This window comes from Pseudophryne corroboree, chromosome 10, assembly GCF_028390025.1.
Source record: "Pseudophryne corroboree isolate aPseCor3 chromosome 10, aPseCor3.hap2, whole genome shotgun sequence".
Taxonomy (NCBI): domain Eukaryota; kingdom Metazoa; phylum Chordata; class Amphibia; order Anura; family Myobatrachidae; genus Pseudophryne; species Pseudophryne corroboree.
This window is the reverse complement of record NC_086453.1, coordinates 144,202,549-144,218,104: the sequence shown is the minus strand read 5'-3', so window position 1 is coordinate 144,218,104 and position 15,556 is coordinate 144,202,549. Positions and strand designations below refer to the sequence as shown.

At 39.8% G+C, this 15,556-nt stretch overlaps 1 protein-coding gene across 4 annotated transcripts in view; it reads right to left on the bottom strand.

The window, feature by feature from the left end:
• EPS8L1 (EPS8 signaling adaptor L1) overlaps positions 1-15,556 on the bottom strand; it is a 153,030-nt gene that overhangs the window by 21,021 nt on the left and 116,453 nt on the right. For all 4 annotated transcript variants that reach the window (XM_063942841.1, XM_063942844.1, XM_063942843.1 and 1 more), the window contains 6 exons: positions 14,472-14,562; positions 12,932-12,981; positions 8,935-9,061; positions 8,103-8,191; positions 7,934-8,008; positions 2,382-2,530 (listed from right to left, as the gene is read on the bottom strand). In XM_063942841.1, coding sequence (XP_063798911.1) covers positions 2,382-2,530; positions 7,934-8,008; positions 8,103-8,191; positions 8,935-9,061; positions 12,932-12,981; positions 14,472-14,562 — 581 coding nt within the window. The remainder of the gene's footprint in view (positions 1-2,381; positions 2,531-7,933; positions 8,009-8,102; positions 8,192-8,934; positions 9,062-12,931; positions 12,982-14,471; positions 14,563-15,556) is intronic.

Below are 15,556 nucleotides of genomic sequence, written 5' to 3'. Positions count from 1 at the left end.
TTATATTGGTCTTATGACTGAAAGAAAAGTCTTTTATATACCAGATAAGTAGTGTCCTGTTCCTATTCACACTGGGTATACACCTCATATAATTGTATTAGACACTAGATGGCGCCCTTTCCTTCACTTACATAAAAGGTTACTTGGTTATTTACAAATATAAATTGTTAGGGGAAAACAAAAAAAGTTTAATGATGGTCATTATACTGTTTAAGGATTTCGCTATTTTTTTTCCCAGTGTGTGTATTTGTCTATTTACTTGTGCACTTAACATACTGTGTTTTCTGTTGTATTAATGTGATACAAACTCTCTGTTACAGACGTATTACATTACATTGTATGTGGTTCTACGTGCTTGATAATATTCTTTTTTATATATTTTATTTTGTTGTGCTGCAAATGTGTGTTACCTGTGTTTTATGTGTGTTATGCGATATAAGTACATAAAATTTGATTATGAATAAAAATGTCTCTATTAAAAAAAAAAAATAATAATAATAATAATAATAATAATAATAATATCCACAGCTAATGTACAAATAAAACAAGCACTGCAATAGACACACTGTAAAATGAAAGGTGGCAAATAATTGGTGATATTGCTGTAACAATCCAATCAGGTGCCTCCATTCATGTTACAGCCTGCCAGGGATTGGATGGAGGAGTGCACTAATACCAATCTGAAGCTGTCAATCTGACTGATGACCCAATTTCTCTCTGTATCCTCCTGATGTATGACTTGCCAACACTCAAAAAACAGTCTATCCCTAAAGAGTACAGTGACAGGAGGATCCTAGGTGGGTAAATAACCCATCAACTCCACTGGTTCAGATGGAAAGACTGGTTGGTGGAAGGAAGAATTTATACAGTACTATAATTCTTTTCTCCTTATAGTAAAAGCTGTTATTATTTCACACATTCTATAATAGACATGGAAAATGTCTAAACATGAGTAACACCATTACATGCATGCAGCTGTATGATGCAACAATTATAGTCATCATTGAGCTCTCTTACCAACAAAAGAGACTACAAAAAAATGTATGCTGATCATACCACACTTCATCTTCCTTGACAAATAAAAAAATATGAATTAAATGAATACTGTATACTTCTATGAATAATTGTATACAGTACTTTATTACCAACATGGTTTCTTACTAACAGACCAGAACTAGGAGAGCATTGCAGTGTGCTTGGTTTTAGTGTTGACAGGGAAACTGTAGGAACCTCTTTGAGCTAGATTAGGTGAACACCAAATATCGATTTAATTTAGATTTCTCCTCTGTTCATTCACTTTGCATTTATTCATTGATAAAAGTAAACTACTGTATTAACACAATATTTTTTCCTAATCTGCCTAAAACTTTTGCACAGTACTGCATATGATTAAGAACATGGGGGCAGATTTATCAATGAGTAATATTCTTGTTACCACTCGTTACAAATGATAAATGGTGCCCCAGCCAATCAGTTCCTTGGTGCTCCAGCCAATCAGTTCCTAACTGTCATTTTTCAAACACAACAGGAGCTGATTGGCTGGAGCACCATTTACCATATGTAATGAGTGATAACATGAACATCACTCATTGATAAATCTGCCCCATGGTGAACTCATGTATAACTACAGTATTACTACAGTATAACTACAGTATTACAGAATGATTGGCTTGATCAGGCTATTGCATCTTTTTAACTGTTGAGTAGCCAAAGTGTCCTTTTTGTATATGTTACCGAAAGGCCCATAATCCCTTAAAGGACCTGCCCGGTCGTCCGATTATATCAGCATAGGGATCTATATTGCAGCTTTTCGTACAATTTGTGGCCAGTTTTCTGCAACTAATTGTATGAAAATTACCCAGCTTTTTGAGGGATACCAGTGATTTTCTAATGAAAATCAAAAATATCCCTGTGATTTGTGATAATACTGTATGTTGTTGGCAACCCTTCATAGAGAGAAAATGCAGGTACACACGCTAAGTACTAAGAACACTGCTAATCAGAATATTTATAATAAACTATGCAATTTAACATGGTCATGGTAGGTGGGCCCATATTTTTGGACAAAATGATGCTAAAACCCTCAATTTTACTCTATGATAAATTACAGAGTTTATTATAATTGTTCTGATTATCTAGCACAGTAAAAAAAAAAACATTTTTCACTTCAATAAAAATTCTAAATAAAAATGATAATTAAACACTGTTTTCTGATTAGAAATTTATTTATATTTTTATTAAAAATTGTTTTCTAATTATAATTTTTATTTATTCTTGCAATGTGAAAACCAAATAGAGAGGCATATATAGAAGAAAAACATATTACATGGGTATCTTTGTTCCAAAACTGCATGAGCCCTAATACTACAACCACCTCATACCTTGGTTTTGTCCAGTTTGGTCCCAGAGAATTCCATAATTCTGATTCTTTGTCATCTAAACATTCTCTCAGCAGAGTTACAGCTTCTTTGGTTAGCATGGGTTTTGTGATTTCGGCAGCCATCTCCACACCTCCAGAACTGTCCACCAGCTGATTCCATTCAAATAAATAAGTAGATATTACAACATTTTGAAGACTTTTTACTTATCTTTCATGTTAGACAACAGGGATCTCAGAATAGCTACAATCTAGCCTCCTCTTACATTTTAGTACTGTAGTATTTATTATTACAGGTTGAGTATCTCTCCATATTCAAATATTCCGAAATACAGAATATTCCAAAATGCAGAATATTTTGAGTGAGAGTGAGATAGTAAAACCTTTGTTTTCTGATGGCTCAATGTACACAAACTTTATTTAACACACAAAGTTATTAAAAATATTGTATTAAATTACATTCAGGCTGTGTGTATAAGGTGTATATGAAACATAAATGAATTGTGTGAATGTAGACACACTTTGTTTAATACACAAAGTTATTAAAAATATTGTATTAAATTACCTTCAGGCTGTGTGTATAAGGTGTATACGAAACATAAATGAATTGTGTGCTTAGAAGTCTGTCCCATCGCCATGATATCTCATTATGGTAAGCAATTATTCCAAAATACGGAAAAATCTGATATCCAAAATAGTTCTGGTCCCAAGCATTTTGGATAAGGGATACTCAACCTGTACTGCACATCCTCCAACAGTCTTGCTTTTTGTGGGTCAGCTGGGAGCATCACTTGGATGGAATAGGATCATTAATAAATGTGTCCTGGTTTGGGGGTGGGTCAGCTACCCTCCATTGTGAGCACGTGTAGGAGTGAGACAGGGGAGTCTATCCCCCACTGCATTAACACACCACAGAGTGGGTCTTGAATGTACTATGCTGGGAATTCATGCAATATGAGATGAATAAATAACAAGAAGAAAGTGGTATGGCATTTTTGATGGGTTCCGATCAAGATCCCGATGATCGGGATCCCGCCTGTCAAAATACCAATGCTGGAATCCCGGCATGTATCAAAATGCCAGCACTGGCATCCTGACAACCAGGAGGATCCCGATTGACGGGCTGCCGGAGAGGTAAGCCACGGGGGCGAAGGTTAGGTTTAGGCTGTGGGAAGGGGGTTTAGGGTTAGGCACCATCGGGGAGGTTTAGGGTTAGACTGTGGGAGGGGAGGTTTAGGCTGCAGGAAGGGTTAAGGGGTTGGGGGGGATAGTTTGCATTTGCATTCGGCATTCTAACAATCAGAAAGCTGTGGTCGGTATTTTGACCACCAGCATCCCAACCACCAGCATTTCAGTCCCAATCCATTGTTGACATATGTAGTGAGGGTGGCTGGGGCATTTGTGACACCAGGAGTGTCTTCATGTGACAAGGGAAGACTGGAGGAGGCATACTGTATATGAGACGAGAAAGGAGGGTTGGGGACATAAACTGTTATATGGAAGGGGTATGGGGCATAGTATAACCCAGGGCCAGGAGAGAGAAGCATGCTGCTACACAACTAATCTGCACTATATGGGAAACATGCAACAAGTGATGGTCCACAAAATGACTCTGCATAATGTATGTTTCATAATTAGCTGAGACTTGTGTGTTGGGTGGAGGCATATACAGTATACAGTATATCTCCAGTCACTAGACCACCTTAAACTACTAGTGCCCAGGGACTGTTAGTAATTCATGCAATAGGGAACCTTTCATTACACTACTATATTATTATTACAAATAATATAGGAGTAATTCCAACATCACATAGAGAGCACATGAAGACACCACTGCACTCTATTAAAGAAGATAAAAACATCTTCATTTAACTATGCTTTCTTGTTTAATGAGCTCAGTGTGACAGGACCAAGTACTGCGATGTACAATATTACAGGGCTTGCTCTTTTGAAATGTTAAGTCCCGTGTTATTAGAGTAACAGCTTCAGGTGTAAATTCATAGCAATAAAGTGGCATTACAGTATAGCGTAAACTTAGTCCACGTATCAACCCACTTATTGCATCTTTATTAATGAACAATCTGTTATTTCAGTACAAAATACGTACAGTACATTAGCAAAACATAGGGCAGTCAGATCTGATTCCAGGAGAGGAACACATCATATGAATGTTCTTCTAGTACACAGCACACAGTTCATGCATTAGATAAACACATGCCAGTCAGTTCTAATTCCAAGAAATCCATTCTACATTAAAATGACCACTTAAGATAAAAACAGTATATGTCGGGTGTAATTATTAAGCTTGACAAACCTAAACAACTGATAAATTCAATGTGAAATGTATTACCTAGCTGCACTTCTTATGGGGAACTTCTGTCTTGGACTTCTGAGCTTTCTCTCTTTCACAACTCTTCCCCTTGTGGTCTAATCTGTAGCTTAGTATTTGTAAACGCAATGTATATATTTACAGTATTTACACTGTGGGGTAGATTCACTTAAACATCTTAATTGTAAAAGTGGAGGTGTTTTCTATATCAATCAATCGGGCTTTGGCTATCATTTTCTAGAATGTACTAAATGATAGTTAAAATTAAATGTGTTGGTTTGAGCAACACCTCAACTTTTCCCTATTAGAAGCTTTAATAAATATCCCCTTGTGTATATTGTGAGTATTAGGGGTACTGTATGCTAGACTAGTTTTATGTTCACAAATACAGTTTGTACAAATTACTATATTATCATCAGGCTCCGCTGCCACAGACTGTGTATAACTATTATATGTGGCTCACAGCAAATTACTGCCACATCTGAGCTATAGGCTCTGGGAATCTAAATTCCTAAGGCGAGATGTAATGGGGCAAAACTTTTTTTAAGTATATAAGTGAAAGGAGAAAATCAAATGGAGGAATAATAAGACTTAAGACAGAGAGTGAGCATTTGGTGGAGGTAGACAAGGCAATAGCAGATCACCTAAATAATTATTTTTGCTCAGTATTTACTACAGAAGGAGAAGGGAAGGGGCCACAGTTAAGTTGCAAGGACATTCATTCATAAAAATAAGGTAGATGAAAGTACATTTACAGAGGAGAAGGTCCTAACAGAACTTTCAAAACTAAAAGTGGATAAATCAATGGGGCCAGATGGGATACACGCAAAGATACTCAAAGAGCTAAAAGATGTGCTGGTTACACCTTTAACAGAATTATTTAACCATTCACTAAATACAGGTGCCATTCCAGAGGACTGGAAAAGAGCAAATGTAGTTCCACTGCACAAAAGTGGAAGCAAGGAAGAAGCAAGTAACTACAGACCAGTAAGCCTTACATCAATAGTAGGGAAAGTAATGGAAAAACTATTAAAAGAAAGAGTTGTGGAATATCTTAAATCAAACAATTTACAGGATCCAAAACAGCATGGATTTACTGGTGGGTGATCATGCCAAACAAATCTTATTGACTTTTTTGACTCTGTGAAAAACATAATAGATCAAGGGGAGCTGTAGATGTAGCATATCTAGACTTTAGTAAAGCATTTGATTCTGTCCCACATCGCAGACTGCTAAATAAACTTGAAAGCGTGGGGGTAGATTATAAAACAGTTAAATGGATAAGAACCTGATTGCAGGATAGGAAACAGACAATTGTAGTACATGGAGTGCAATCTATGGAGGTAAATGTTACCAGTGGAGTACCCCAGGGATCTGTACTTGGTCCAGTTCTCTTTAATATCTTTGCTGGTGACATTGCAAATGGTATTGAAGGGAAAGTATGCCTTTTTGCAGATGATACAAAGATAGGCAACAGGGTAGACACACCGGGAGGGGTAAAACTAATGATTGATGACCTAGGTAGGCTTGAGAAATGGTCAAGAACATGGCAACTACAGTTTAATGCTAAAAAATGCAAAATTATGCACTTGGGTCTCAAAAACCCAAAGGCAAAATATAGTATCATGGGTACTATAATGGAAACTACTGAGGAGGAAAGGGATTTAGGAGTCACTATTTCAAGTGACTTGAAGGCAGGAAAGCAATGCAACAAAGCAATGAGAAAGGCAAGTCAGATGCTTGGTTGTATAGGGAGAGGAATCAGTAGCAGGAAAAAAGAAGTGATAATGCCACTGTATAGGTCATTGGTACGGCCCCATCTGGAATACTGTGTCCAGTTCTGGAGACCATATCTCCAGAAGGATATAAATACATTAGAGAGTGTACAAAGAAGGGCAACTAAAATGGTGCATGGCCTACATCACAAAACTTACCTGGAAAGGCTAAAAGATCTTAACATGTATAGTTTGGAAGAGAGAAGGGAAAGGGGGGACATGATAGAAACTTTCAAATATATTAAGGGTCTTAACAAAGTTCAGGAGGGAAACATTCTTCAAAGGAAAAGAAGTATTAGAACTCAAGGACATACAATGAGACTGGAGGGGGGGAGGTTCAGGGAAAATGTAAGGAAAAATTACTTCACAGAAAGGGTAGTGGATAAGTGGAATAGCCTTCCATCAGAGGTGGTAGAGGCTAAGACTGTAAAGCAATTTAAACATGCTTGGGATAGGAATATGAATATCCTTACAAATAATTAAGAATTAAGGTTTAAAGAGGGTTGAGATTGCCTAAAGCAGAGATTTTCAACCTTTTACAACTCACGGCACACTGAACAAGATTTAAATATTGTCAAGGCACATTCAAATATAATGGTGATGCATGGTGCAGTTGCGTGTCCTAGGATGTCATATCGCAGCTTCTCCATAGGTAGTGCCTATGGAGCAACATCTGAGAAAGCCAGAAGAGCCCAACACTGCCCGGGCCCAAAATTAGAACTGGCTCTGCAACCACTAAACCCACCAGTATTGATCGTTCCAGGGCCTCAGTAGCGGCAAAACACTGACGGACCTGGCTGTGCTTCTATGGCGGCACACCTGGAGACTGCTCAGAGCACACTAGTGTGCCATGGCACACTAGTGTTCCCTGAGCAGTTTCCAGGTGTGCCGCAGTCTCCAGGTGTGCCAGTGCCTGAGCAGTCTCCAGGTGTGCCAGTGTTTTTCAACCACAAGTTTGCCATGGCACATTGGTTGAAAAACACCGGCCTAAAGGATAAAAAAAAAAGGGCAGACTAGATGGGACAAGTGGTTCTTATCTGCCGGCAAATTCTATGTTTCTATGTAATGCCAACAGAGTTTGGCGGATGTGCGGGATGCTGGCCATGGTTTTGCCTTGTAAGAGATTGCCCCTTTAAGCAATATGTCTGAGTTCGGCCAGCATCCCGCACACCTGCCAAACTCAGATGGCATTACATCACGCCCAATATCTTACAGATAAGTTTGTTATTTCCCAATGCCAGAGTCCACTCTAGAATATATTAGCTATGACTGTCCAAACAGAGCCAATTTCTACCACTGTGATAATAATTTTTACCTCATTTTATTTTCCAGCTGCAAGAAATTCAGCTCAAATAATTGCTACTTAATGTATATTGTATGGTATGGTAACACTTATAGTAAGTATGACTTGTTTGGTAAACAAAAGAAAAGTCACCTTTGTTCTAGTCTTACCGTTTTAAGTGGTCCAAATAAGAAGTGAACAAGTTCAACTGAGCCGGGATTCATAATGTTATTTTTAAGCCTTGCCTATATAGAAAAATAGAGGGATGATAAGTCTAATGATTCAATTTTAATATTGTTACCATATCTGTGGTTTAGTATATATGTTCTACGGTTATACCAGGAGGCAGAAGCAGTATTTGAATTTCTGTGTAGCGTCTTCATAGTCGTCTAGCCCAGGGGGTTTAGCTCGGAGAGTTAGCAGTCCCTCTGCAAAAACATAGAACAATATTACATTACAGGGCCATAGAAACATATGTGAGTAGACCTTTCTATATGTATCGGTATTGCTTTTTGGAGGCAATTAAATTACTTATAAGGAAAATGGATATTTTAGCTGGATGCCCGGTGACTGATTCAATTGCTTAAACTGGCCATTGCAATAATATTTATGTCTTGCTCTACAGTATGTGATACTATACTTTATGCTGGGTTGGGTTCACCCATCAACCAGTCACAGAAGGCGGGTAATTGAGATGTGGTTGGAGTAGCATTGCATTCAGCAAAGTTCAGATTATCCATACTTTGTGCATGTGCAGGACTCGTTCTGCGCATGAGCGAACGGGTCCTGTGACGACGGACAGAAGGTGATTGACAGTCTGATGCGGTTTGGGGGCGGCGACGGTCTCTGTTTCTCCAAACGGAGGCATGCCGCTGCCATTTCAGGGGAGAGAAGAGGCCAGTATCTTCGTCAGAGGATGGGGATTTCCTGACCTCTAGGTACAGTAGCAGCTGCGGTGGACGGCTTGCATAACTCCATGGGTCACGCAGCAGGCCAGTGGTGTCACAGAAGATCCGACACTGCATCCTAGGACGCAGTCTGGATCATTAATGCAGCAGGAGGCCTAGAGCTATAGCTGCTGCTTCCATGTAAGTAGCCCCTACTGTATAGCTACTTGAACCACATCTGAATGAGGGCCGTGGAACTTTGTTCCCTTAGTAATCAATGTTACCTCCAGCTTCTGGTTTCTTGCTCCTTCTGGACTTTTTTCTTTGGTTCAGGATTTTAAATGCTTCCGCTGATTTCTGGAGGTTTCCCATGAAGAACTCAATATCATCAAAACAGCGATTCAGCAGATCCTGTATAATACATAACCATGCTTCTGTAATATATTATAAAGTCACACACCTATGTATATTTTAATATTGTGCAGCCAACAAAAAATGTGTTGTATTCCGAATCAATTTATTATATATTGTCTTCTATCTTTAGTTGGTTATATTTATTTATTTTACTATTATAATAATTATGTTTTTCCCATGGTGGGGTGTAGTATGGTTTGCCGGCGGTCGGGGTCCCGGCGACCAGCATACCGGCACCAGAGTCCCGACCGCCTGCATACCGACACCTGGGCGAGCGCGCTATGCGAGCCATGCTATCTATTCTCCCTCCAGGGGGGTCGTGGACCCCCAAGAGGGAGAAAAGATGTTGGTATGCCGTCGGTTGGGATTCCGGCGCCGGTATGGTAGTCGTCGGGAGTCCGGCCGCCGGCAACCTGAAGACCACCCCCGTGGTGTAGTGGTTAGCATTACTGCCTCACAGCACTGAGTTATCTTCCTATTCATAGCTCATTTATGTACAGTTTGTATGGTCTCCCCATGTTTGCTTTGGTTTCCTCAAAGTACTACGGTTTGCTCCCACATTCTGAAAAAACATACTGGCAGGTTAAATATACTCTGATAAAATGACAGTAGTGTATATGCATAGCATACCTATTATGGGTTCAGGGGGAGCAACACTGCACATCCTACACCCATGTTTAATATTCAGCTCTATGGAGTCCCATGACAGCGGTGCTGCACAAATAACTGGGAAAATGGAACGGCGACCATTTTCCTGGTGATTTGTGCATGGGCAGTAAAAAAAACACACCAGGAACATAGAGCTCCAAGTTCCTGGAGACCTGCACATGTGCAGTAGACTATCAACAACAGACATTCTCTGTATAACACTGCATAAATTAGTGGCATTATATAAATTAATAATAATAACAACAGCTATTTATATTGTGCACACATACTGTATTTAAGAAAATATTTAGTCATTCACATCAGTCTCTGCCGCAGTGAAGTTTACAATCTATGGGCGAGATACAATTGTCATACCGCGCCCAATCTCCTGTCTAAAGTGACGGACATTGTGGGGCGATATTCAATTGAGCTGTTTTATTGCCCCTATCGCACCCATAGCAGTTGGGTTTAGCCACGTAAAGCAGCAAAACCCAACTAAACTAATCACGATCGTGAAAAAAAATCCTGTTTGGGCGTCCAAACGGGTCACTTTTCACGCATTTCAGCTTGTCACCCCCGGGGTTAGCGAGCTGAAATGAGGTTATCGTACCCGTCGGCAGAGACAATTGAATAACTAGCAGCGTCTACGAATGGTTGCGGGAGGGGGAAGAAACAATTGAATCTCGCCCTATATTCCCTTCTACATGGGCATTTTTCATTAACATCTAATTTATGCTTATAGTTTAAAGAGCACTGAATATTTGTTCATATTTATACAATTAGATTTTTAATATGTTTGCTATAGTGCTACCATGGTAAATCTTACAGTTAGCCGAACAAGTGGAAGTGGAAGCCCCAGAGCAAACAGCAGAATATGATATATACTATGACACAGTTCTATACATTTTATTTCTACTGCCCGTTCCTTGCCGTGCTACCTCCCATGCAGACAGCAATTACAGTGACCATACATTCAGTATTCATAGGTATAATTTCTTAACTGATTCAATCCTGTATGCTTCATAAAACCAATTACAAGCCTTGCCAATATAACAACGATGAGGACAAAACACTGATAGAAAGGAAACAATTATGCAAGACTTGTGTGTGTAACCTAGTCAGACGTGTGTGCTGGAAAATCAGGTTTTGGACAGTACAATCCAGATCAGGCCTGGCATATTTCACCTCAGTCCCTGTCTCTTGGCAAGTGACATGTTGTGATTGGAGCTACTACATAAATGTCCAAAAAATGGCATGTACACTCTATACAAGTATCTGTGAGACTACAAACCAGAACAGGAACACAAGAGACCCCGAGAGAGGCAGAGAAGAGAACCAGGGCCATGCAGTTAGGGCAGAGCCTCCCGTGTCATACTCTCTGTCAAACTCCTGAGATTTTATATAAAAAACGATCAGAATAACAAAAAGATGATATTTATAACATAAACATCTTCTTTGTTTATTGTAATCCTTTTTATAACTAACACTCACAAGCTTTATGGAGATTCCTGAGAATGCAGGGAGAGGAGAGATGAGACAGCAACAGCTCTGCCTCAGTTCTACAGTCAGAAACTGCTTTGCAGAGCTGCGGGCGGGACCACACCACGGGCAGTAAAGCTCCACAGAAAGGGAGCTAATAAAGGCTAGGGATGGCCATCGACCATTGATAGTTGCCACACATTGACAGCTGAGTAGAACCAAATTATTTTTTTTCACCCACATGGAGCATAGCCCCAAACCTGGTTACCAGTCCCCATTTTTTTAAATTGGCCCACGACCCGGCCAGCACATACCAGCAGTGACCATGGAGTGCAAATTATCGATGGTTCACCATAGATAGTTTAAGTGTCACCAATGGTTATCACCAATGGCACCATCAAGGGCAACTATCAAAAGGAAGTCCACCGATGGCCATTCCTAATAGAGGCATGCCTGTGTGCCTTGTGCACTGATGGACACCTGGATCTGTCATGTGACCAGAAAGTGAACTGTAGTCGGTGCTCAGTCAGCAGCAACAAGATAAGACACAGGGATGCAGGTAGGAGACTCAATGGACCCTGTAGCTTAGTATAGTGAGGGGAGAGTTATAGTGAGTAGGGGGTGAGACAGGCTCCCTACATTCAGACCCATCCCCATGTGTGCCCTTCCGCAGCCATTCACCTCACCGCACGTCACTGAAGAGAACTGAAATGTGATGATATGAAATATATCCAAGTGATATATATATAGGTGGGTATAGATAACAGGAGATCACGTTTATTGTTAGCAATCAGCCGACAGTAGTGCCATAATGCAGATGTAGTGTAATTTACTGTAAACAAAAAGTTCCTTGTGATTCGGAATGGTACACATTTACAACTCAACGTGCTGTGTGCAGCATAAATTTCCTACTAAGTTAATCAGTAATAAAACATTCTGAAAACTGCAGCAATAAGTCTTATATCCACTGATGTCTTTAAAGCTATTAAAATGGAAGTAAAAGTGTAAAACATAGAAACCATTATTTTTAGTGTTATATCCATTGTCTCTACTGCCAACATACCCCAACTAGCTAGTTGGGGTGAAAACATTGTTCACATATGAAAAAGTAGCAGGCTATAATGAGTTACTACTTTGTTATGCGATGTTGTAAATTTGAATGAAAGCTGTTCTGCCGCGAAGAGAGATCTTTGGCTCTTACCGATTTAAGAAGGTTAGTGTGGATTTGATCACAGATACTTAGGGGCCTATTTATTAACATTATATTTACTAAAGAAATGTGAATAAGGGTGTTTTCACACCCTTTTCACATTATTTTAGTATCACTCAAATGTATTAAAGGGCTTTTGGAGCAATTTTCATGAAATACTCCTCCAAACCCCTTAATTCACTATTTTCTAGTAATCAGATCGCATTCACCATACTTATAATGGGAAATCCTGCTATTGAGTTTAATATTTCCTGGTGCACAATTCCTGCTAATAGTTCATTTTATGTTGCATTGCTAATTTTTGATACATCACAAATTATTTTGACCTATTGCAAAACAAATACATACAGATTTTAGTTGAATTTTGTTGAATTTGCCCAATTTATGATCAGCAAAGACAACTAAATATGGTTGCCATCTATTTATGTTAAGACATATGAGAAACACATTTATGTACATTTATATAAGAAGATTGTAGCACTTTTATTAATTCACCATTACATAATAGGCATTCTACTGTTGGTACTTACCACCTCCAGTCCAGCCCGGGCGGTCATTGGGTCCTGTGTGTCCTCATCGGCTGAAAAAAACAGTTATTGAAAAAATTATTTTCCACACATGACATATAACAAAGATAGTATATATAAATCCTGTATGTGGCTGTGAGATTATACCACCTGTTATCAGTATGTGCTTTATAAATACAGTTCAGATGCATACACATTACAAATAGCAAGGATGAGATCCTATGACCATTTACTGCCGTTAATACCCTGAGATAAGCAATTGGTGATTCTAATGTATGATATAATGGGTGTTCTCTGTTTCAGGTATGTGATTAGTACGCCGCCGGTCACATAACTACATTGCATTAGTACATACTGTATATACAGTATGCCATAATTTGGGAATACTATATGTTATCAGTTGTGTTTCAATAATAAAATAATAGAATCTAGGGTCAAGCGAATTTTCAGACCTGATTGGATTTTGACTGGGCTGGTTACAAAATTAGGTTGGTCCAATACTTGCTTTGGATTAGACACTGTAATGCAAGTGCTCTTTGTCACCCGGTAGTTCAGCCCACTCAGACAGAAACAACCAGATTAGCACAAGCATACTGACTGGCTGCAGATCTCAGGGTTAATTTACTAAGCGGCAGCTAGCAAACATCGATGCTGCTTACAGGAAATTTAAAACAGCAATAATATTCAAAGTAGCACGCACCATGATTTGCTTTGAGTAGTATTGCCGTTATAAATGTCCAGCTCACACCCCTAGAGAAAGAGCAGCTTAGTAAATGTACCCCCCTGTTCTTTTGTTGTTCCAGACAAAAAAATTAAAAATCAGCTCGCACTGTGGGCCTAATTCAGACCCGATCGTAGATGTGCTAAAATTAGCACATCTACGATCAGCACATCTACGATCAGTCACACAGACATGCGGGGGGGCACCCAGCACAGGGCTAATCCGCCCCGCATGTCAGGCCCGACCCCCCCACACAAGTACAAAAGCATCGCTGCTTTTGCACTTTAGCAGTAGCTGCCTTGTTGCTGTGAGGGTCTTGGCGGCTGCGTGTGACGTAACGCAGCTGCCGCGGCCCGCTTCCCCCCCCCCCATGGTCTGCGCCCCCTAAACGACGGCCAAGCGCCGCCGGCACGCCACCTCCTACCCTGCGAACACCTCTACCTGTCAATCAGGCAGAGGTGTTCGCAGGGCTGAGACGGCCGTCGGCTGTCTGGCATGCGCCGACGGACTGCGGATCCGGCACATGAACAGTTCAGACCTGATCGGCTGCTGTGCAAAAACGCACAGCACTGATCAGGTCTGATTTAGGCCCTATGTGTGTCCAGCTTCAGTAACTCCAATCGCCTTCCTGTGATGTTTCCACCAGGAACAATGAAATCCAATACCATGTGACTTTCGTAGAGGCCTTCTCTTACTACTCTCTTATAAAATAAAATTATTGACTAGTCCATCGTTGTTAGAAATAGGTCTGCTTGATGGATTAGCAGGACTCCATAATAAATGTAGTTTTTATTAAAATATTTAATACTGACAATGACTTACCACCAATGTGACTGGGTGTTCTGACTTTCTGCTGCATCTGTGGACTCCCCAGGTTGTTGCCATTTTTTATCACTTGTCCATATAGCGCATCCTAGTCACACATTAAATATAGTTAAACAGTCACTATATGCAATACACAGAAATACAAGGTGCAGCCTGTTATATAGTGAGATATTAATATGTTACAATTACTCAAATTGAAATTATTTTTCTCACACCTGGCACTTCAAAATTTTATAGTCTAGAGTCTATACCAAAGATTATTACCACAATTCTAAGTTCACCCAGGTAGTTAAATGTCAAGGGCATTGCTACAAGTTAGCTATATTTTCTGTATAATTCTAAGAGATCCTGAAGTCCCAGACCATGCTTCTGTCTGCTGTAATCAGGAACCTAACAAATAGCTCTTCAGGGGAAATAATATATGTATTATACGTAAGTGATGTTAATATATTTATAAACTCCTGTAAATAGTATCAGTATAAACTTTGAGATCTAGTTTTATCACTTTAGCATTTATTAGGAAGTAATGTGTATTATAAGCAGTAATGCACCACTTGCTGTAAATGATTACAGATATTAAAACTTGCATTTAAATCTGTATAAAAGTACTGCCTATATATGGTCACAGAAATTCTACCTGGGAGGTCTTTGACTACGTGGGTCTACTATCCCCGCCCTTCCTGAAACTATTGCTATAGTACTGTAGTTCTGCTTTAAGCAGTAGCTTTCCCCATCAAAGTGGCTATCTAAGGCATAGGATCAATGGACAAGACAAAAAAATTTCAGTCACAGGCCAGTAGATCAGTGGATGCATTTTCTACTTCTCATGGGTGACCAAACGGTGGACAAAGACTTGTTCCAATAGCACTGCAGAACCACAAGAGCAAACCATTGTGCACGCATGTGTGTAGAGGGTACATTGGCGAAGAAAAGGGTGAGGCTGAGTACTTGCTATGACCAGGCAGTGCCCCCAGTGCCTTAGTTTCAAGAGCTATCTGATAGCTTCCTGATTACACCCAGACAGAAGCATGTTCCGGGACCTCGGGTTCAGGAACTTTGCAAGCCACTGCTTCTCAGCAGGT